Raw genomic sequence first — 25,049 nt, 5'->3', positions numbered from 1 at the left:
GGCGCTCTGTCAGAATGTTACGCAAACGTACAACCCTCTCTGCAAAGTCAAACACCTGATTATGAGTGTTAATGACTTCAAAACAAGGTCTTTTTTTAATTTTTTGGTCATCTCTCTCTCTCTCTCTCTCTCTCTCTCTCACCCACACACAGACACACACACACACACACACACACACAATGATGTCATAACTATGCCACTACATGTCTACTGCAATGGAAGAAGCTTTTTAAACATTCAGACATGGATTTGATTTGGCCATAAAATTGAATCAGTTAAATGCAAATGTTGGTGTTTAGCTTTACCTTAAGTGCCCTATTTTGGTGGAAATAGTAGCACAAATGTGCCTGGGTACCAGTGAATTTGTTATATTTGCTTTCCTTTTTGAACAGTTTAATGTAATTTCGGTCTTTCTTTAGATCAGGAAGCAGTGTGAACTTGATAAGTAGCACCATGTCTTATCGCAGACTACCAAACAGAATTACACAGTCAGGTGCTCAAAAAAAAATTAATAACCATTTTTACTGGAAGCTCCATTTGCAAAATCCATGTCCAACCATCCATTATTTAGTTGTGTTTTTTTCCTGTGGCGCACATTTGAGCAGATCTGTTGTGTAACTTTGCTAAGTAGGGACTGCTAATAAACGTGTTTGCGATAATACACGTTTTTCATTCTTTGTGTATACGGCTTTTTTGAGTAAATCACTATAAAAAAACAACTACTTGTTCAAAATGTTTTCTTAAGCTATGGAGTTAAAGCATACCCTTCTGTCTAATTTTGTTTGTATTTAGGTTTCTTATCGATGGAACGTGATTTGTTTCAGTTTAATGCTCACCTTTCTACATCAGAGCTTCATATTGATAAGCCGTAATTGCATATGCTATTTTTGTTTCTTCTGGGTTCGATCGACTGCAGAGCATCACACGTGCATCAATGAAAGGTAATTAAATAGGAGAATATGTATTGTGCCCCTAAAATAGGCTCCAAATTAAAAAGTAGTGTAGTCTATAAACACATTTTTAGTACTATAAATCATAAAATACATTAAACAAAATACACTAAACAACTAACCCACATCTTCCTCTATGTTATCTTGACTGAGGAGGCTTTTTGAGGTGCTGTACTATAACTGTGTATGTGGTGACTGCATCACCAGGAGAAGTATGTCCTATATGTAACTGCCAGAGATGAATGCAATGGCAATACAGGGGAAGATAATTGCTGGCCATAATGAAAATAAATCTCCACTACACCCACAGGCAATTTCTTTCTCTTAAACCAACTTCTTTAACTGCTGTGCTGCAGGTATGGTAGTCTCTAATCATAAAATTAAAAAAAATAGAGTTGGGCATGCCTCCATTTGTAATGCTTACATTATAAAGCACCCATGTCGTTCAACAGTCACTAATAGTAACTCACCAAACTGTGTAGGTGAAGCAAAAAATAACAAATTTAATCCGAAGTGAAGGAGGGTTTAACCATAAGTTAAGGACAACAGCAGTTTTTGCAGTATTGTTGTGGGGCAGCTCTGGGTTCAAGGCACTGTGTGGCACTGTGGGTTACCACATCGCACAGGAGTCTACTGCACACGCTCAGCTCCTCATGGGAGGCTCTTATCTCTGTGTGTAAGCAGTTTGCCAGACCTGAAGAACAATTAATTAAAACGGAATTCAATACCAGACTTTTATTTACTCAAGGTTGTGTAATCTATCAGTCTCCAATCAGGGCAAAATTAAGCAGTACAAATCTGTACTCTCTCAGTCTGGCCCTTGAGGATCAAAGTGACACAAGCGGAGAGAGAGGAGAGAGAATGAAAACGAAGAGAGCAGAGAGAAGACTTAAATAATGTATCCAGGTGTGTCATTAATTTTTCATTGTGCTGGTATTCTGTGTACAATACATTGTGATGGCTTGTGAGAAGGAGACCCTGATTGTCCTCCCTTATTCAGAACACAACAGCATTACGAATAAGAAAGAAAACGATGTGACAACAATAAAAACGAAAGCAAGAAACACTCCAGATCATCATTGAGACAGATCTTAAAATGTGTAAGGCGAGTGGAAAGATAGAGCCCCTTACACCGTTAAAGTATTATAACTCATAATTACATTCTACTATCATGATTTCTGACCATATGATGACCTCTGTCTGTTTTATATACCAGTACCAGTACCAACATGTCAGTTATATTGCATGAGAAGAGCAGACTGTAGCAACATTGCTATGTAGTACTACTACAACAACTACTACTAACACTGCTACTACTACTACTGCTATTACTACTACTACTACTACTACTACTAATAATAATAATAATAATAATACATTCAGTTATTATTATTATAAGCACAGTATAGAGCATCATAATAAACATGATAATGATCATTATCATAATAAATACGGTAATTATCTCCATAGTTGTACTTGTGAAATTCTGCTTCTCAGATGCTACCCATGAAAGTGACAGTAATTGCCAAAGAGAAGAATCAAAAGTTTGACGAACACTGCATGAACACAGAATAAAAATCCAATTAGGACCCCAGAGCCTTTTGAACTGGTTGGCTCAGGCCTGGGTCTCAGCTCTGTTTTATATATCAGAGACCTGATCTGAGCTATGACAAAGAGCCAAAGTTTGAGCAGTTCACAGGGAGCTGGCCTGCTGTTTTTTTCTCGATACAGAGCCGGAACAGAAGACTTGGCTGCCTTTTTTTTCTTTTGGGGAGGACCTTACTCTAAGTAGTAAACTATTACTATTCCTTCATTAGTGCAATATAACACATAGCAGGCATTGAAGTTGAATTAACTGTATGGAGGAAAGAAAGCAGTCACCAGGAAAGATGTCTCCTTGGCCTCACCCTATGGATAGGGTTTTTTGCTTTGTTTGGATAACACTTCTATCCGGATGTGGGAAATCAATATGGCTCTTTAAAAAGTTTTTGAAAAAAATCCTAGAAATGAATGAGCATCATTAGTCCATGAAGAAACACAAAATCCATTTGTTAATTCATTAAAGAAGAAAAAGGATGATTCTGCAGTTAGTGAATGTATCCCTGGAGTAAAATAAGGGCTGTATTGTTTTAATTAGACTTGTTTTGCCAGGCTGTGGCATTATTTTTGCAGGTCTTTTAATCAAACACCATGTTGCTGTCCTTCAGCTTCATAATGCAGTGTGAGCATTTGCAGCATAGTAGCGGCAGCCTTATTTTAGCATAGGAAGATTATACATGTTGTACGTATTGCATATACCCAATCTCTCATGTGAATATGCTAAATACATGTGGGAAAAATTACTACTCACACTATGGGTAATGGAGGTATGCATATTTGTCTGTAAATATGAAACTGCATGTTGGATCCGTCTAAAATATGTAAGTTTGCTTCCAACGCAATGGGGCAATGAAGCCAAAGCAGCATCTGAACAAAACCCATTTGAATTAATTTCTGGATGCACTGACAGATGCATTTATTCATTAGCTTAACCGTGCTAGCAGCAGTTTACATCGAGAAGTAGTGAGAATCTGCCTCCATATCCACATAATGCTGTTCCCCTTTCAGCGTTCCCTCATGATTTCGTGTCTTTATGACACAGGAGGAACCATCCCGAGCCTGAACCTGCTGTTCTTCCCAAGTATTCTCCTAGTGCTATTCTTGGTCAATAGCTTTCAGTTTCACTGATATAGAAAAAGGCTGTATTCTTTATGCCATTAACTTACCATTGGTAGAAATTTGCTATTATTTGTCAACTATAGACAAGTTAATGTGCTGTCTTTTGGTAAACTGACATAATATTATAAAACAAAACATTATAATGATATTCCCCTTTGTATTGGTGTGATTATTAGTTTTTATTTTATAAAATATTTCATTGCTACAAAATGAGAACATTAACAAGGCTGCAACACAAGTAACATTTCAATTTTAATTTTTATAATTGAAATTGGTGTTTTGACTTTAATTTATAATTTATGAATATTTCTGAGTTCTGAACAACCCCCATTTCCAAGTGTTCTCCTGCCATATTACTTGTGACATGTGATGGATCTGTCATGATTTGGGCCACTCTTACTGCTCAGTGGGCTTTAGAGCATTTTTGGTTAGACAGCTACTACAACCTGTCTAGTAATTGTATGTTCATGCCCATCCATTTCTGAAGAGTCACATGTTGGAACTGGCTTTGCCCGGCCAATTAAGATAGCTTTAAATAGGCCTGGCTTGTTAGATCTGCATTCTTACCCAATAACACATTGGACATTGACAGTCTAAAGTGAAACATACAGCTCTTGTTGAATCACTGCTTATTATTCTCAGACTCAGAAAAAAATTTTTGTTCTTTCATGGCATGATTTACCATTGTAGATGTTAATACTGTAAGTTCACAATTTCTGTAAGTCTTCAATATTTTGAAACATGAGCTAATGTAACCTGCAACAACTTCATGCAACAACAAAACTCATTGGCTATTGCCTAAAAGAAATAATAATAATAATAAATAAAAAAAAACTAATTCAACAGGAGCTTGTTACTAAGTTGAGTTCTATGTGGCCATAAAATAATTGTACTGTGACTAAAAATTTGCTTAATTGGTACACTTGATGCAGGGATCCCCAGAACCTTTTTGCCACAGGGAACAGCTTTGGGTAGATGGAATTATTAATGAACCAGGCTTTCACGCTGTCTTGCCTATCACTAAGGTCATTAGCACAGGAACTGGGACTCTGCACTTTCCTAAAATTCTGGTCTCTTCTGTTTCCCTGTGAAAAAACCCCTCACTGATTTGTAGGACACGTAGATCAACTTCTGAGGAAGCTGGACGTGGCACCATAGACAGAATAGACAGAACCACACTTTTATATAGTAAAATATAAAAAGTACATATTTAAGTTTATTTACAAAACATCCTAAGGGATGTAATAATTCACTTGAGGTTAATTAAACAGCAAAAAAAAAAATAGCATTTATATTTTGATCTCACCATGAGTGAATAATTTGTATAACACATTTTTATTGTACAAAATCATAGAGCTCTATATAGAAAGCACTCAGGGCAGTTGCTTTGAGTGTACTATAACTACATATTCACTGTGCTTGCCTAATAATAATAATAATAATGGTTTTTACAGTGCGTAAAACCTAAAACGATCCATTTCATTCCTGATTAGGCTAAAGCACTAACTGCAGTATGGGGTGATTACTTGAAATAAAATACCCTTAAAATATAACTGACCCAATGTTTCAGGTCCCCCTTCACCTCCTCAGACACAAGCACATCATTGTCCAGCCACAGAAATGTGACTGCACAAGGTAGGGGTGGCTGGACAATGGTGCCTCGCTTTTGTCCACTGTTGACTGCCATTTTCACGTTTTCGCAAATCTCACAAAATATACTGACTCCTGTACAGAATTAACCAAGTTGTGTATGTGGCAGACCTGGGCTGTCTGTTTGAGAGACCATTTAAGAGACTACCACATTTATTATGACTGTCTTCTTCCCATTGGGTCAAGTCAATGGCATATGCAAAAGACTGAAGAAAGACAGCCAATTGCATCAATAGGTTCCACTCTCTTGTGGGGTATAAAAGAGTGGTACACTCCTGATTCTCTTCATGGAAGGCCTGCTGCTCAAGGCTTCGGATGGATTTCACCTGTCTGACAGTGGAATTCGCCTGTTGCAAACAGCTGCCAGCATGCCCTGCTTTCCAAATTGCTCTTCAAATGCATCTCTAAAAAGGTTGACAAAGCTTGACAACTTTGGCATCTCAGTGAGGGCTAGATTGATGGCTTTTGTTTGTTTCAACCATCCTGCAGTAGCCAGTTCCAGTGTATGGGCAAAACACTGCAAATCCTTGCAGATGGCTACCTGAGTATTCTCTTTTTCACCCTCTACATCTTCCCAGAAATTTGCATGGTCTTCCATATGATATTCAACCTGGAAATGAGGCTGAGAAGGGCATTGTCACTGACCACACAGTTGATTTTATTATGAATCTGAAATCTGTCAAGCAGAGCACAGAGGAACTCGCTGATTTTCTCACTAGTATGCGAGACGGCGAAGCGCTCACAAGTGAGCAGTGGCAACAGCGGGCTCATATCCTCAGAAGTGCTTAAACGTAGTGTGCTGGAACACCCAGGAAGCTCCTCATTTGTCGATCTGACCAGATGTCTAGAGTAACCGGCAGTTGCTTGACGAGACCAGGTTTTTAATGAGCTTATCCTGCCCGTCTGCTGCCATTGTATTAAACATTGTTGTGGCTGATGCGATAAAGATTGGGCTGTTCTATAAAGCACAGAAGGAAATCAACCCAGGCAATTGGCATGTTAAGGTTGATGATCAAATCTTTTGGAACAACATCTGTAATTGCCTTCTACTGAAGATAGTTGACATTGTACACTTCAGAGATCTTTGCTTTCATGAAAGTGTTGACTGAAGTTTGGCTGTCAGCTAAAGAAACTTTCTTTAGGAGGATTTCTGGTATTCCTTCAAACCTTGAAAAAGGATTGAAAAAAAATAATATGATTTTTTAATTGGTCATCCAGTGAAAATAACCAGTGCAAATAACTTAACTATGCATTTTTTTTTCTAAATTCAATAATACAGTACATGAGCCACTTAAACCTGTCTAAAAATGCTTATATGTTAAGCGCACTATTGTCAAATAAGGGGGTGAAAGAGACTAGCTGGGCTAAAGAGACTAGCTGTCATCCATTTTCACTTAGTGAGGCTCTCTTTTACATTGCAAGTGGAAGATCCTGGACGAAATTCCTCCATTTATGCTTGTTTTACATTACTTTACATCCTGGATTTAACCCTCCATTGCATATTGCAAACCCTTTGACAGCTTGTCAACAGAATTGATGAGCATTTCCTCCAATAGTTTTAGGTAGTTTGGAGAGCTTGCCCATGTTAACTATTGGTGGCAGGATTGTTTAACTGAGTTAGCAATAGTAATTGGGGCAGGATTTTGTGTCAGGCCAGCTTTGGGTTAATAGCAGAAAATTATTGTTGGACAGTGCAAGAGTATTAAGCAATTTTTACAAGATATTGATGGTAACTACCATGCAAATTCAGCTTCTAATTTTCAAAAATAGTTGTGGAAATACACACCCTAACCTAATTAAATTACATTGCAGAGGAACTTAAGACAGCACCATGAACACAAGGAAAAGATCTGTCAGAAGTGGATATTGCTAATTCATGAAAGAAGTGTTAATGTGTTAATGGCCAGCTTTTGTATTTTCTCCTGTTCCTCATTTAACAGGGGTCATATAAATGGGCTAACAAACGGGGTATTGCCTTTACAGAGGAAGTAAAGCTTAGTCATTCACATTGTGGCCAATGTAATTCAGATAGCTTACAGTGATCACAAAGTATTTCATATTATTGCCATATTTTTTTACTACTGAACATCAGGAAACCTGTTTGTTTGTTTGTTTGTTTATTTGTTTATTTGTTTGCCTGTGTTCAGATTAATCTTGGAGGCTTGAGAGGCTTTTAGTGGGTGGTGACATTTGTTGTTGATTTTCTTGGCAAGAGATTTGCCATCAGTTTACGGTATCTGGCGTTCCTCAGACTCGCAGGGAGTACAGACGATCCGTTTCAATGTTAAATGTCCCGTGGTGTGTCCTTTCCATTAGTCGGTGCTGAGGTGAGGTGATGCCCTTGGATGCCTCTCCAACACTCCCCCCACACACACTGACTCTGCAAGCTTTCCCAAACTGGGTCAGAGAGAGGCAGTAACCATTCCCTCCCTCAGGTACCCGAACCATGTGCATGTGTGTGTGTATGGCATTCAGTCCGTCAGAGAAGCAAATTGATCTCGGCTGGTGAAGACAGCACAAGCACCTAGGTCCTTAAAGGTGTGTTTCTCTCCACAGTTTGAGACTGAGACTGGTAGCTCACATTAAGAGAGCAAATTTCTAAGTTTCATTTGTCTAAGCACAAAAGACAGGGAAAGAAAACCCGAAGCTGAAAAGCTGGAGGAGCTGGTCAGCTGTGGGCCAGCTATGAATGGTGAGCTGAAAAGCTGCCACTCAGTTTTATTTTATTTTGTCTTCAGTATTTTAGTTTGTTGTTTTGGTTTATGGTTTTTGCCTGGAACCTGTGATGGGGGAAGGGTGAAGGTTGAAGGTGTTAATTTATTTCATTTTGTGTTGGTGTGGGTGCGCTCAGCAACCAATGGTGTTTCCTGGAACTTTCACATCTCCCTCCCAGGGGTGTCATTTGCTTTCGGAATATGGTGCAATGTACGGTTTAGTCACTATGCTATTAATGTTTATTTAGATCAACGATACAGAGAAAGAGGTGATAGATGGACACTCGGTTATATTAAAGCTTATAGATTTATGGTTCCATAAATGATAGTTTTCCTATGTTTGTTTGTCATAATGTAGTGATAAATTATGTTTATATGTTATATTTTCATGATATATAACATTACATTACATTACATTACATTCATTTGGCAGACGCTTTTATCCAAAGCAACGTACAAAAGTGCATTTTCATGATCGTAGACAACTGCTGAACACGGGTTCAGTAAGGTACAATTACTTATTTTGTACAGCTATTTCTAGCCGAGAACAATGAACACTATCCTGGTCTAACATCTGCAAAGCCAACTAGGCAGAAGAATAAGCTACAGTATTAGGACAAATACAATTTACCAAGAAGTGCAGGGATGGGGCAACATGTAACAAGTGACAGGAAAAAAGGGTATTTTTTAAATTTTTTTATTTAAAAAAATATATATTTATACAGCGTGGTGGTGGTTAGTCTAGGTATAGTCTGAAGAGATGAGTCTTCAGGCCACGGCGGAAGATGGATAGTGAGGGGGAGGTTCGGAGAGGGACGGGGAGTTCGTTCCACATTATACAATATATTGTGGTGATGTTGTATGTATTAACAAGAAATCTATTATAATCCTGCTTTGGCAATGCAATAATTTTATGGTCATGCCAGTAATGCATATTTTTCATTTGAATTTGAGGGACAGAAAAACTGAGAGAAAAGGGGAGGGTGGGAGAGAAAGACAGATATAGCAAATTGACCCATATAATGAGAACTAATTTGAATCATATTGATGACTTTGTTCAGTTATAATTTTGTGTGTATATGTGTGTGCATGCTGAGCTAGTAAGTGTGTTTGTGTTTAGCTAGCCCACTGAATAGAGTACTTCTTAGTACATGCTGGAGTAATGGAATTGTACTTGGACCCCAGGCCTGCCTTCCCTGAATCACATGATGCCAGCACAAATGTATAAATATATACTGGCATCTGTGCTTTTTCTGTACCTGGCAAACTCCTTTTGATTGTATAATAAAGTCATCACTTTTGGCAGCAGCATTAGTGTGAGGGTACGATTTCTCCACACCGTTATCGCTGCTGACCATATTTATTTCTTATTCACCAACTTGGAATCTTTTTTTTTTTTAACATTTCTGGAATGAAAACATAGCTTGCATAGCACTGTATCTCTAGTGGTTTCAATCTGCATGCTTAGCGAAGCCATGCAGCTTTTCACAAGTTTTATTTTTAATGGATTACTATTGAAGTGAAGAAATACATTTTAATGAAATTTGCAAGGGAAGAGTAAAGTATTTTCTAAAAAAGATGGTACATTTTAGAAAATGACACCGGTGACAATTTGTGTGTGAGTGATTATTGTACTCATGTATCAAATTGTTAATTGCTGAAAGCCTAATTCCAAAATGAATCCAGTGCTTCTGTGTAATGACTGCAGGTATTTCAGCATTCTATGGTTTATTTGAATATCTCTACATCTGTGAAATGAAAGTAATTGTTTTCTGCAGAATTCTGTAATTATGACTGTGTGCTGCATCACACTGCAAGTGGTGTCTTATATTTTTATTTTAAGGTTATTCATCTGAAAAACAGTGTGGGTTAACAAAATTACAAGCTGATTTCATTTTTAAGAAACATATTAATAAGAGAAAATTTATGAAACAGTATGATTCTACCTCTCAGACAGTTTAACTTCAGTACCTGGAATATTCTTAATTTTAGGTAATTGTAGCATGCTGAGCAGATTTATTTTCCCAAGTTTGCTTTTATTTCTATATCCCCCATGTTCCGTTGCTCCTTTTTCCAGGAGTTTTATGGCTGTCAGCCTAGCTCTACGTTCTCGCTTGGTCACAGCATGATAAGAAAAGAAAGATAAAAAATCAGCATAACCCCATGGGAAAAATGTGCAGTGTTTAGGCTGTGGCACGATATAATTACTGTGTGGGTAAAGAGTGCTCTTTCCCATTGCTGTGGGCGTCGTTTTTGACTCGTTCTTTCGTTACCATGACAATGCACACTCGCACCCATTCACGCGTACGCGCATGATCAAGCGCTCACACATGCACATGCAAATACACGCACACACACACACACACACACACACACTGCTCTTCAAGATATCCTCCATCTGGCATTATTTGACAGAGCCAAGAGACTGGAATTGTATCTGCCTTTATATCAAAGAGAACAGAAGCTGGAGATCAAACAGCGTACACGGGCTCGTAAAAGAATGGGCTCTAATGTCATAGAGGTCCCATTTTCTGCCATTCCCACAACACAGACCCACCACATTTTAGCATCTCGGTGACCTTGTTGGGGGGAACAGGCAGCCATTATTTCCTTATGTCTCCCAGGCCACAAAATGCACCTGATTCACCAAAAGCTGCCAATATGGAATTAGGAACTGTGAAATCAGGAAATTAGGTGCTCAGGTAAAGAGTTACCTCAAAAGTGTTTACCTGAAAAAAGTAAACGTAACATTTCAATGTGGTTTTTATCTTGTGCTTCTTTTACATACACAATTTTATGACCATTTATGTGACCATTTTATGATATTCCATGCTGTCAATCGAAGCATAAAGAGTGTTTGAGGTAATGGCTTGAAATTTGTTCTAATTAATACTAAGGGCTCTATTTTCCATCTGACGCATGGCGTGTTGCGAGCTGTCGCACTGGAGAAATGTTATTTTCATCATGGATTTTGATCCATGTTTAAGCCATTGTTGTGAATTAAGAAAGGACTTGTCCGTTACATATATTATTTCATTAGACCAACAGCCGATACCAAGTTATTTTATTGCTGTGAATGGCATCATTGGCATTTTTATATATATATTTTTTGTTAAATAAAACTGCAAGATACTGCTGTCATTATTTCTTTGAGCATGGTGCATTTAAACTATTTTGCTACAGGTATTATTTTTTGAGGAAATTTAATTAAATTTTTTGACAGAAATTCAAACTGATTTCTCTTATTCATGGGGTTCGTTTGAGCTAATTTTATCTTCACAAGAACATCTTGGGAGAAACTTATAATTAGTATTTCAATGTTTTCCATTGCAAGGGTAGACTATGGAAATTGGCAATACGCCAGCGTACAAAGTATACGATTCTGGTCCTTATCCAGCCCATTTTCGACCTGTGCCATACGCTGTGAGCTGTGCGCTCCTTGCCTCTGGTCAGATAAATACCAACCTTCAGTAGCCACGCCCAGTGCGCCCCTGTGTCTATGCAACATGCTACATGGATTCCGCAGAACCCCAAATCCAAATGGAAAAACATAAGAACAAGCTTCCTGATACTGGACATCATTTATCAAACGCGAGCTGAACCAATATAAATCGTAAATCATTAGCAAATGCATTTACGCAAACAACGTCAGATTTATCAAAGTTTTCGCACTTCGGTTTGTTCACAGGATCCGAACATATTTCATGAGTGCTCTGAACTGTTCGTATTGTGTTCATAAATGAAAAACCGGGGTTGTAAAGCTTGTTTTGCATGTTTGTGCTATTATTATTCCATACATTAATCTTTTATTTTGATTTAAAAAAGTAGCAAAATTATTTTAATACATTTCAAGTCAATTATAATTGTTTGAATTATATAAAAATCACAACTGGATTCAAAACAGGTGATGTTTCATTTGCGAAATCGTGATTAATCCAATTAATGCTTAATTATAAATTCCATAAAATTTTAATTAAATTTTCTATAAATAGGGCAGTATTCATTGCTATCGCTTTATTAGAAGATTTGGTGTGTGGCACATTTCGGCGCATACACATCTTCAAAGACCAGGCTGATTTGTTTGCTAAGGATGACGAATGGTTCATGAGTCAGTTCCGACTGCCCAGGCGCCCCTCCTTAGTCTGTGCAACAACAGGGGAAGCATATCGCTGTCATCCTCTGGGGTAATTCTAGACAGCGACATCTCTCCTATAATTTGGCCAATGCGTTCACCTAGCAAAGACAACTGGGCCAAACTCTAACCTCCCCCCTATGGCTGACAGGCTTCAATTGTGGGCTAGGATTTTCTTCTTTGCCTCCAGTTGCATGCAAAACCATTTTCATTTTACCCGTTGCATAGTGCGTGGAACTTGAGACAGAGTTTACTGCACAACAACAGCTATATCTTGCCTGGCTTTAGTCTTCCTCAGTCCTGACACTCCACTGCTTGCACTATTGAATAAAACATGTTGGCTTGTACTTCCATTAAAACCACTTCCTTTTTCGCTTGTCTTTTCTCAACCATCTCTTTAAATTGCCTACAGGTGGTATTTATCAACACACACATGTTTACGGAAAAGCTGTCTCTATACACGCTTGTTTGTTTATATTTGTTAGTTCATTTCCAATTACATGCAAATTTACACACAAAATATTGGTAAATGAGGCCCACTGTTCTGACAGTGCAAGAAATTCATTATTCTGTCTCCATAGATTCCTAAATCCTACAATATCATATTAGGATGACTTTTAAAAAAATAGCATAATGCGTTTTACTAATAATTCTCCAGATATCTCCAACCCAATTCACCAAGCAGCAATGATAACATCAAAAGAATATGTATTTATTTTTAATCATGGCTATTTTTAATCATGGCCATTTCCCAATTCCAGCAGTACTCAAATTTAATCTATTTCCAGAAATGTGGTGCCTTTACTGGCTGGAACACCAGGGTGTCCATAATATCTAGTTTTAATCTAGATAAATATTTATGTGCAAACATTTTTGATTCTGCGTGAATTCATCCCTTCATCCTTTTGTTCCTCTGTGTTTTTAACCTATATATAAATGTGTGGGTAATAATTGTTTGTCTGGTTGTGCTTGAGCATATGTGTACATGTTGCCATGTGCTCATACTTGTGGTAGTCAAATCTGTATGATTAGTCATCAAAAAGAAAGTAAGATAATTATTTTAATTTATCAAATCTCAACTTTATGAGGCCCACCAGAGATTGACCACTTAATTCAGCCCAATTGAACAGCCATAATTGAACGTCAAACAAATAAAATAGAATTTCATGATTATAATTCATATTTGGTCCTGATCTAGATTTTAAAAGTTATTGAACAGGGAGACTGAAAGAGACTAAGGGAAGCATATTTTTCCTTTGTTCTTACTCATTTTTACAAAGCAACACTTAACACGTTTTTTAACAACAATATATTAGTACATTTTTAGCTCATTCACTATTAAAATATTACAGAGAAAACATGAACAAATGGATCATTCACATGTTGAGCAGAGAGAAAGAGAAGAGAGAGAGAGAGAGAGAGATTCAGAGACAGAGAGTGAGCTATACAGAGGGATTATCTATTTTCACTATTTGATGCATGCACCCCTATTGGTGCCCCACACAGGTTCTGCACCATTAAAATAACACGTGTTCATTCTTTTTTTACATCCCCCACCCCCCACATATTCCCTCAACCCCAGGCCATCCCTCCTCGGCTTCCCCAGCACATTACCCCCTGAACAGATGATTTTATTTCCGCGTCCCTGCACGCCTGCGCTCGCAATGGGGAGGTTTCAGAAATAACGAGTGTTCTTCGATGGCCCATCTGAGGAAATGCTTGAGCCCTGGCCCTGCTTTCCAGCAGTGAGACTCATCCATCGCTTTCTCTCCTCTTCTCCCGTTTCTCCTGTTTTAATCAATGCTCCGCAGGAGGAGCCTTACGTGATGTTCAAGAAGTCGGACAAGCCGCTGTACGGGAACGACCGCTTCGAGGGCTTCTGCATCGACCTCCTGCGGGAGCTGGCCAGCATCCTGGGCTTCAACTACGAGATCCGGCTGGTGGAGGACGGCAAGTACGGGGCCCAGGAGGAGACCTCGGGCCAGTGGAACGGCATGGTCAAGGAGCTCATGGACCACGTGAGTGACTGCTAGGGCCGGGTCGCAGTGCGGGCCTACTGCTTTGGATTGTGTTTCTTGAATTCATTATGAAGTTGCAAACATGACATTTAAGGTGGAAATGTAGCGAAACATTGTACTGGTTGCAAGATTATTATCGTTATTATTAACGATAAAATGAACAAAATTAATGAAAAAAAATTGTCTGATACTAAACTTGTGTGAAAAACTAAAACTAAACTGAAATAGTATTCAAATAGAATAAAAATTACAGTGTAATTACAAATGAAAAGTATTTTTTTCTTTTAGTCAATCAATATTTTTTTTGGTCAAATTGAATCTCCCAGTCATAGCCAGAGAACACCTTTCCCACTGTGCTATTGAATAATCACAATGACTAATAGATGGTAATGTGCAGATTAATTCAGATTACGTGGCTAGGTAAAATATTAGTTCTGGGCTCATTTCTGCAAAGATAATAACACTTTTCAGAATGTAGACAGCCACAAGCTCCTGAGCGTCTGGTGGTCGTAAAAGAGAAAGTAGCATTTGGGAACATTTTGAAAGCACTAATGTTGCTGATAAATGAAAGTGCATAGTTATTACTGCAAACAGAATATGCAAACATGAAGCTGTTGTGAGGACCTTCTCAGTGTGTGGCGAACATAAATGCATAAACAAACTTTTTTGGGGAATTTTCATTGTAACCATTCGCAACTTCCACTGTTTCAAAGCGACTAGTCCAAATATGTTTTTCATTTGGCTGAATTTGGTCGCACCTCTGAATGGTCAGTGCAGTTTTTGTCAGCAAAGCTGACGATGTCAAAATAGAGAACAGAAGAACAGCTCCCATTTGTGTGAAATATGTTGAGAGACCTTCATGTTTTTGCATGGGAAAAGACTATCACACGTATTGGTGCTACTGGACATCCATATTCTCTACAATCTTCTGGTAGATCAGCCTCAAGCAGTACCCCACCTAGGAATTGAACCTACAGCCTTGAACTTAAAGATGTGCCTAAGCTGTGGGTCAGTAATGCCTCCGGCAATCTGGAGATATTTCAACAGTAAAAATGACCCAGGCTGACATCACGTTGACCAAATCCAGATCACTCTCATTAATTCACATATGAGTACATTGCAGGTGGGTGTAGGGAGTAGGAGAATAAACATAACTTTGTGTTCCAGGACCAGTGGCTATTCAACAGTAGATGAGGTTGTTTGAAAAGTGAAAACTTCCATAACGAATTCCATTTGAATGGTACACATGCAGCTAATGTAGGTCAGAAACCAGACTGTGCTAATGCATATACTAATGCTAAAACATCTGCGTTCGCATTTGCAAAAGCATTTCTTCCCTCTGCACTAATCTTTTTGCTTTATGTTGTGATTGTCTTCTGCTGTGAAAGTCATTGTCTCATAATTTAAAATCATTTTGCGTCTCATTTATAGTTGTTACGAATGGTTGGTGAAATGGAATTGCCACTATTTTGTTGGTCAAAAAGCCTATTGGTTATTTTCAAATTGAGTTTGTTGTTTATCAAAAAGTGTTGTGAAACACATTTTTCAAGAAAGAAAAAAAAACCTCACACTCTGGCTATTGACTAGAGGAAGAGAAGAGGGGAGACTGGAAGAGATTTTTGGCTGTTTTCCCCCATAGAGCTTATTAAAACTCACATGGTGTCTGAGGGTTGAGATCATTAAGCTTGACAAAATAAGACCAGGCACAGAGGGGGCTTGATACCTCCAGACAAACATAACAACCTCCACGTTGTAAATATTGAACATTTCAAACTGATGTGACTTTGAAATGTCAATAGCATTGCCACATCGTTAATGTCTTCTATGGTCTGTCATATTTTTAGCAATATCTGTCATTGATCATAAAGTGTTCATGTCCCTCGGGAGTCACCAACTAGAATAGACGGCAGAACAATTGTACCTCGGCAGTGAATTTAAGGGAACAAACTTTTGTTCAGACGTGGTACTATACCAAGGGGACAGGCAGTATTTTGGGATGTGTTACGGAATAGAAAGTCATTTGTGTGCAGTTGAAGACCGAGAGCATAGACAGTAGAGTGGGCCTGGAACTGTGCTAGCAGGGAGTGCAGTTTTGTTGTAGAGGGCATATAAGTCTTCACCGCCTCTTACTGTTTACCTAACAAGGAGACAAATAGAAAACCTAACCGTTTTCAGTCCTGAGGCTATTTGTGCTTCTTTTTCACTACTGAAAATTCATATTTGACTGTAATGTTGCTCTGTCGTCTCATTGCACTGTAAGGACCATCAGAATCAATCTTGTTACCACTAACAGTGTAACTGTAACAGCACAGCAGAGGAGAGGCTTAGAACAGCACCCCAAACCTCTAAGATACACAACTCTGCTAGCGCTGGATGGTAGTTTGACATGCCATGCACACCATATGACTGAAACGCATTCACTGCGGCTTAATGTATTTTCACCTTCAAGGGCTTGGTGGGTATTTCTCTGAAAAATGATCCGTTTGACCTTGCAGTAACCATTTAAGATACACATCTGTCTGGAGCTGTGAATTAATTATAATTCTGTGAAAAAAAACCACAAAACAAAACAAAAAAAACTATATCACAATAAAGGTTTGGATCTGCCACACATCCATCATGTGTTGATAGACACAATGATAAATAGACTGAGTGATAAACCAAAGGTAGATATTCAACACGATTGGGATATCAAAAAAAACACTTCCCAGGGTTTAATTTCCAGTAAAGAAATGCCTATTAACTTGGTGTATTTATTGAACATTATTATTTTCAGAAAAAAAAAAAAAAACCACTAGAAAGGCCTCGTTTTTTTAATACCTTCTACCGCCAAGCCTGATGCCCAGCGGCGTCTGGCTGATCCAGCGTTACAGCATCAATTTCAGTACCCGCAGGACCTAATTTTGCAAGGATTATGAAAGGATCAGTTTCAAAACTATTTTCTTGAAATAAAGGACACAACTGTATCACTTTCAACAATTTATAAATCGTAGCAGTTTTGTTATTTATGCTAAGAGAACATGTGTCAAGGCATATTACAGGTACACTGAGAAAAGTGCTAAAATGCCCAAAACAAGGCCCAAAATGCCCAAAACAAAAAGTGCAACATTTTTTAAAAAGTCATTTCTTCAGTCATAATGAATTCAGCTCGCTTCTCCCTTCCCCTGCTCCCTCTTTTTGGAGTGTGATTTTACATATGCATTGTCTCTCTCATCTTACTCATTAATTCCACAGGGACCGCACAGCTTTGGTTGTTTTGTGTGAGCAGGGACCGCACATCTTTGGTTGTTTTGTGTGAGCAGGGACCGCACACAAATCGACCGCACTTCATGCAGTTGCCTTTTGCTGAAGTAACAGTTTCAGTCAAGAACTGCAAGTACTGTATGTCAGAAGCATTATCGCCGTGCAGTTATGAACCATTTCTAATCATTTCTATAACTGCAATGCCGACAATTAGTGATCCTCATGCTGAAGTCAGTCATCAAAGTAAATCATCTTCAGCAATTGCAATGAATTATTTTTGTGTAATTATGTGTGTTAGTTTTGATAGTTCTTGATCAAGCAATTTGTATCCAAGCTTTGGTCATTCAGTTGCTCAATACCGAGCCAGAAAGAGCCACACATTCACACCTGGGTATCAGCACCTGCTACCTATAGTCTGGCGGGAGGGTTTCGTGAAAAAAATAGCACAAATGTCTGGTGTCTCTTTAATGGGCCAGTTTTTAGAATTCGAAAAAATGCAGTTCCCAAATATTTAGGAAAAGTCATGGAATGAGGAGGGTATTGCATTTGCGGTGTTGGAGTAATTTAATTTTAAAGTCCAAATGTCCACTGGCAGCCCCTCGGGCCTTTCTACTGTTAATATAACATCTTGCAATTTACTCCATAACTGTCACTTACTCACTGTTGGCTTATAAAGTGTGTGCAGTTCCCATAACAATGTCGGGATGAGCTCATGAGAGCAGTTTTGTGTAGGGTGGGAGGGAGGGAGGAAAAGAGGGAGGGAAAGGGGGTCGGGGGTCACAGTAAGCAGGATTATTTAACTAACTGAGAATCAATTAATTCCAAACCGTCAAAGCATTCAGGCAAAAAATAAAATCATGTCACTGGCCCTGTGTGTTTATTAAAACCAGCCGATTATTCCACCGAGAATACAAGGATTTTATTTCTTAGAATTGCGCTCTCCCCATCCACCAACCCCAAAGGCCCCCCCAAACACGCACACACACACAGGACTCTCTGTACCCCCCTCCTTTCTGAAAGAGCCAGAGCTGGATGAAGGAAGGTCTCGCGGTCCTCCGCGGTGCCAGAAACACCTCGGTTTAATCAGCGACGGCGGAGCCCGGCGGTCATCAGTCTTCCGCGGGAGCGGACCCGGCCCCGCCGCGCTCTCCCGGACGGCCTCGCGCACACGCACGTCTTTAGCTGCTTTACGACTGAGCAAAGCGGCCGAAACTGTAGCTGCTAAATCGAGAATGAGAGACAGGCCGAGAGAAATAAGGAGGCTTTAAATTTCCACTTAACTGCTGTGGGACAGACTGTCTCATGTGTAAAGGGTCTGTTTTCTTAATTTGATTGCCTCTAAGGCATCCGGAGGAGCTGACTTACGACCCGTTCCCCTTCTTCTTTATGTTTTGTGTCGACAGAAAGCTGATCTTGCAGTGGCTCCCCTGGCCATCACTTACGTGCGGGAGAAAGTCATCGACTTTTCGAAGCCCTTCATGACGCTGGGGATAAGTATTCTGTACCGCAAGCCCAACGGCACCAACCCCGGGGTGTTCTCCTTCCTCAACCCGCTCTCGCCTGATATCTGGATGTATATTCTGCTGGCTTACTTGGGTGTCAGTTGTGTGCTGTTTGTCATAGCCAGGTAACATGTCAGTTTCTGTGACTTTTATATCTACGTCTATACGTATACGTATACATATATATCTATATTCTTCTTTTTTTTGAGTGGAGGGGTTTAAACTCAACCTTTAACCCTTTTACACTAACGTTCTAATCCCCTTGTGAAGCAGATTCTGGCACTGGGTAGAATTGTGCTGACCTTTTCCCACTGCGATCTCCAGAACAAAAACAAAAATGTATTTATCTATTTTTTATGAATGCATTTCCTCAAAAAACCTCCACAAACCCAATGGTTTGCACATCCTGTCCTAATATTAGGACAGGTAATAAATAACTACTTGACCTTTGGTGACCTTATGTGACTTGTGAGGCCTGTAAACCTCACAATGTGACTGAGACACTGCCGGTATTCTCTCACCCATTTGTAGAATGCTTACTTTAATTTTGTTCCAGAGACAGGGCCTATTACATATTTCTAATTAGCAGCTGCATTTGCTTAAACTGACGTTTCTTATGTCAATATCAATATGAAAACATGAACAACATTTCAACATTTGAATATGTTGAATATATTAACCAAACATAAATATTATATTGGATTCTGAAATATTATAATCCAAGTATTTTGTTGTTGTTCAAAATGAACAAATATATAATAACAACAACATAAAACAATACAAAACAAAAAAAAAAATTCTATTCTGTATATTGTATCTAATCCTGTAGGTTTTTAGAGTTTCATATAAAACTATGAGCCATTTGGGAATGCCAAAACACGGAGCCTGGATTGACATAATATGTAGTAAATAAAACTATTTTTGAGGCCTCAGTCAGCCCACAGTTTATATTTTCCCCTTAAGATTGTCAGCAAAATTCTCACCAGTGCAAGTCTCTGAAATCTCAATGCCAAGAAGAAAAAAAAAATGCAAAGTGCCTTTCTCTGTGTGCGAAGCATGGTTTATTTAAACTAGTCTGTGGGTGACTGCAAACCGATCTGTCAGTGCCTCTCCCCTCCCCAAAACGTCCCCTGTGTGTGCTCTGCAGTTTGACAACTCGTAAAGGGACGAGTCCTCTCTCCTGGAATAATGGAGGCTGTTAACTGATTTTATTCTCCCCTTTACCCCATCTCACTGCACACTCTGCTACGGAGGAGATAATACAGCCCAACACAGCACAGACCTTACGAAAAGAGGCGTTAAATCAGCCAATCAGCCATCTCAAATGGGGGGGGGGGGGGGGGGGAGACAGGAGAGGGAGAGAAAGAGAAAGAGAGAGAGAGAGAGAGAGGATGCCTGCATGTGCCTGTGCTTGTGGTGTTGAGCAGTGAGGGGAGAGTTTGCGTGTGCATGTGTAATGCGTGTGTGAGAGAGTTAAAAGAACAGTACTTGACGCATCGCAGACAAGGTTCCTCAATTCCCTCCCCTCTTGCTGTCACAAACATCTTCTCTGTCTTTTCTTTCCTCTTTTTCTCCTTCACCTTGCTTCAAATGTGCTTGGTCAGGGACTTTATGGGTGTCTGCTAGTGTCCTGCCAGTCACCGACACGATGGAAAGGTCTTTACTGTATTGTTTATTATTTGAACAGTAGCCTGTAGTGTAGTGGGAGAGAGATCCTGAAGATCCGACAGGAAACTGGCATCGTGGTGGGGAAAGACAGAGAGAGAGGGAGAGAGAGGGAGAGAGAGAGGGAGAGAGGGAGAGAGAGAGAGAGAGAGAGAGAGAGAGAGCGACTGGCTCACAGACAGAAAGTGTGATTAATTATAATTAGCAGTAACACGTTAAGCAGTTGGGCACATTATCTAAACCCGACTTTCAAATGCATGTCATCACAGCTCTTTACCCTGGAATAATTATGGCTCCCAAATCCACTCGGAACATAAATTCAAATGCACAGCGTAGCTACCACTACCGTTGATTGCTGATTGTTGACCAAGCAAAACATAATGAAAACAAAAAGGCTAGTGTATGTCACACATGCTCCAGCCTCTGGTCCTTTCTATTTTGCATTTTTAAGTTTTATATTGCTTAGCCTAGTGCAAGGCAGTGAATGTACAGGGGAGACCTAACTTGAGGATGAGAGAAACAGGTTGATGAGTTATCATATGCTCCAAGAGGAACCGTTTAGCTCAATGCGTAATGTCACATTGAACATCCAAAAAGATCTGTTCCACTGCTTTAACACTTTCTTCATTCTAGAAAGAAAGACAAACTCAAAGCTCATGCAAATGGCTTCACAAATCTCTGGGTCATATAGTGTGTGCAGGAATGAGCAAAGCTGCATTGTGTTAAAATGACTATTAAATTGGTGAGTGCTGATATGAAACTCGTCCGCACTGATTTATTTGGAAGACGATTCATGAACAGCCATTTCTGCTCTCGGAACGGAAATATTATGGGACTTCAGTCTATCCAATTGTCTTTTAGGGAACTGCTGAAACTATTAAAGTAAATGAACTTGGCATACCGTATCGCTTATACCATGTGGCTCTTCTGCCTTTAAACATTAGGACATCAAACAGTCTCAAAAGCTGTACTTTATAAATGAATTAGTTGATTGATGAATTAATTAACACGAGTGTTGGAGGTGACCACTGCCTCTCGCCTCTCTTCACACCACAGGTCGGTCCACCAATGCGGAGCAGAGACTTGCGCACTCGTTTTCATTTGCACCACAGTTCTATTTTGCGGTTCTCCCTTGCCATTTTGTTTTGATTTTGAGGTGGTTCCATGTAGAGTTCCATTTTATAGTTTTCCTTAGAGTTTTGGCTACATTTTTCTGATTCCGCTTTTAACTTTACCTACGGGTTTAGGTCCCAGAGTTTTAGAATTCTTTGAGAAATCTGCATCTTTAGCATTTGAAGCAAGGTGAGGAGAAAATAGAAAAGAAAAAGACAACCCTCTTGTTAACCCTAAAACTTTTGGGTAACCGTGACTACTTTCAGTTACAACCTGGGAGTTTTAGGGTTAATGCTCACTTTTTTCAATGTTACTGGCGATCACATGAGAGAGAAACAAAGCTGCAACTGTCATCTAAGTTGGTTCAGAATATGCACCTACTTTTTAAGTAATCTTAATAAGAAAGTTTTGGGTAAGTTGTAAGTATTTTCCCCTTCAATTTGTTTACCTTGTATTCATTTTATACAGATAAGAAAGTCACCTCCTTCAACTTCCAGTTGCATGTCTTACTGTTTTCACATGAATATTTATTTGTCAGTGACAGAAACCTCCGAAAAAAAAGATTGACACTGCAAAAAAGGAAACAGGTTTAAAAATGTGTTTACGTGTGAATGTGTGCTAATGAAAGTGCGTGCATGCCTGTGTATGCATGTGTGAATGTGAGTGCATATAATTGCTCATATATTTGTGTGTGAGTGCAAGCATACGATTTTTCTATTCAGCTGTTTAGCAAACAGGAACATTTCTGATAGTTTCAGCTCATATCTAAAATATGTCAACTGTATGCTTAATGCTGTACTATGTTTCTTCTATTCTGTGGATCAGGCGATCAGCCAAGTATTTTAAAATAGCTTTCTGAAGCAGGTATATGTTTTTTCCATGCTGAGGGTAGGAGGAGAATGAAAGCAGCTGGGTTTAGTTCCAGGCACGCCTCAAACTTGAGGAACTGGTATAATTAATTAGGCCGCTCTCATTTTGGAATGGTTATCTCTGAACACGAGGCAAATTATTTAATTATGCTTTGAGGATATGGTGGCATACCGGTGTTGAGGCTTTCTTCTGTTTATAATGAATGAAATCAGCCTGACACTTTGAACACTGTGGCAGAATACCGAATGGATTCAGGCAGCTGTTTTCTATTGTTTCTCTGATTGCATTGCAGAAACAGAAACATAGTAGCTGTGGACTGAGGCTGTAATTATTTATGTGGAAGGATATAAAAGGAGAAGAACAAAAAAAGACTAGGAAAAAAAAAACCCGCTAAGCTTATCGGGCGCTCGTAATTGCTCCATTGACCAGCGTGCAAGCTAATTGATTTGTGAAAGCTCCGGTGGAGCATTTAATTCTCAGATTATAGTTTTTTAAATCCTCTACACGGCGGGTCAACCTTGCACCCATTACAGTGGGTCAGAGGGGCCAGGTGGGTGATGAGAAGCTCAAACATGTCAGATCCCCCCTGCATTAACATAAAGAGCTGAACCCAGCAACAGGTCTTCAAGGGCACATTGAAATGATTGGTGAGGGCCTACGCAGGGCACGGCAGAGACGCACATCTGTCAGGAATCTATTTCATCATCAGGCATCTATTTCTCCACCCACCAGTATCCCCCCCTCCAACAACCTCCTCCACAATGTCAGACACAAGACTACAGCTGCGAGGGCAGTTTTCTGCACTGAAATGTGTTGAATGGGCCTATTCCATTTAAATAAACATACTTTTATACCGTCTACATAAAAGCTGTGCTCCTTGGTTAACACCCACCCTGTACCAGCCCCCCACCCCCCTCACCCCCTTCCCCCCGATGCCACAAGGGGAAACTCTATCAAACACGGTTTCAGAAATTGAGAAACTTAATCATGAAAGGAGGACAAAGCTGCAGTCCTGTGCAGAGGACCCTGCATGCCGAGGAGAGGCTCGCAGTAATGTGCTTCCCATTGTCAACTTTAAAAACCCATTAAAAGTGAAAGAATCCTTTGCTCAGTTATTCCTAGTTTTTTTTTTTTTTTTCATCAGTTAAAGCACGCCGGTGAATAGGAGATTGTCCCAGACGCTGTCTGCCTGCTCTCAATAGCCCGGTGTCAGAAGGATGTGGAGGTCTTGTATCATTTATTGTCTGCGCGGAATATGCTTTTCTAACGTGCGGGACTGAAAGTGATTTATGGTCTCACTCGCAGTAAGAGAAGAGCTCGGCCGGATGATTAGTGCGTGAGGTTAACTCTGCTTTTGAAGGGCATGGCTGGCTGGGGCAGTACAGAGCAAACTGCCCAGCCAACGGCAACAATACGAGGACACCGCGTACCGCGTGTAGCTCAGACAGGTCCAGCGACAGGCCCCTCACTGAACCGTAATTGGGGCCGCACCCTCAGCTCTTAGTTTGGGTCATAATACTGAAAATAACCTCTTTCCGCTCATACATTTTTATTGTTGCCTGTCAATGTCGTATCAAACCGTTAAGTCTCATCTTGCGGTAAGGTGCACCAGGAAACTCAAAAAAAAAAGATTCAAGCGATTTGTTTGCAATGTCGAAGCTAGTTGATTGGATGCTTCAACAGGAAACATTGAGAGTTTATCTGGCATGACGCCTGAGAAATTATCTGTCATGTTCCTCGTTACTGGAACGGGAGAGTCGTAATTGCGAACCGGCGGGAAGCCACCTGCAGCCTGGGGTTTGAATACAGCCCTTGACATCATTTTAAAGTAAATAAATGTGGAAAAAACGCTCCCTATGGGAGATCATTTTGAGTTGGAAATGAATTTTTATTCACAATCCTTGCTGTCACCTATAGGTTCGGTTTTAATTTAATGTAAAAAAAAAAAAACAGCAAAACAAGTTTTTGTTTGTTTCTAAAAGTAAATAAATAAATAAGGCTTATATGAATACGGTGTACTCTCCTGAGTCTGAGTGTTCTAGAACTTGAACTTCTTTTCAAGTACATGAAAGCCAGATATTAAGATTGAGTTTTAATATCTTAAAAATACCACCTGCAGAATTTGTGTCATGTTTTGTTTTTCAGGATTGAGTAGTAGGTTGAAATACACAGTTTGGATGACTTGAATTGTCTTTAAATAAAATGAATTAGAATTCTCCCACGGATGCTCAATTAATAGATATTTCCCTCAAGCTCTGCTTCTCAAAAGCACTCTTGTACATGCATTTTCCTGTCTTTGAAAACCAGGCTTGCATTTATAAATCAGACATGATCTTTGAAATGGGAAATGGTATTGCTGATGCCGAACCGACAAAAGCATTCCTGTTGAAAATACAGACATTTTTACACATAAATAGCCAGCTATTCAGAATGTAATGCCATTTAAATATCTCTATGGTGTCAAGTATCCTGTC

At 39.4% G+C, this 25,049-nt stretch overlaps 1 protein-coding gene across 4 annotated transcripts in view; it reads left to right on the top strand.

The window, feature by feature from the left end:
- The window catches only part of grik2 (glutamate receptor, ionotropic, kainate 2), a 195,306-nt gene that overhangs the window by 118,894 nt on the left and 51,363 nt on the right, over positions 1-25,049 (top strand). For all 4 annotated transcript variants that reach the window (XM_035416372.1, XM_035416346.1, XM_035416354.1 and 1 more), the window contains 2 exons: positions 13,976-14,182; positions 18,829-19,052. In XM_035416372.1, the coding sequence (XP_035272263.1) occupies positions 13,976-14,182; positions 18,829-19,052 (431 nt within the window). The remainder of the gene's footprint in view (positions 1-13,975; positions 14,183-18,828; positions 19,053-25,049) is intronic.

This window comes from Anguilla anguilla, chromosome 1, assembly GCF_013347855.1.
Source record: "Anguilla anguilla isolate fAngAng1 chromosome 1, fAngAng1.pri, whole genome shotgun sequence".
Taxonomy (NCBI): Eukaryota; Metazoa; Chordata; class Actinopteri; order Anguilliformes; family Anguillidae; genus Anguilla; species Anguilla anguilla.
This window is presented reverse-complemented; position numbering and strand designations above follow the sequence as displayed.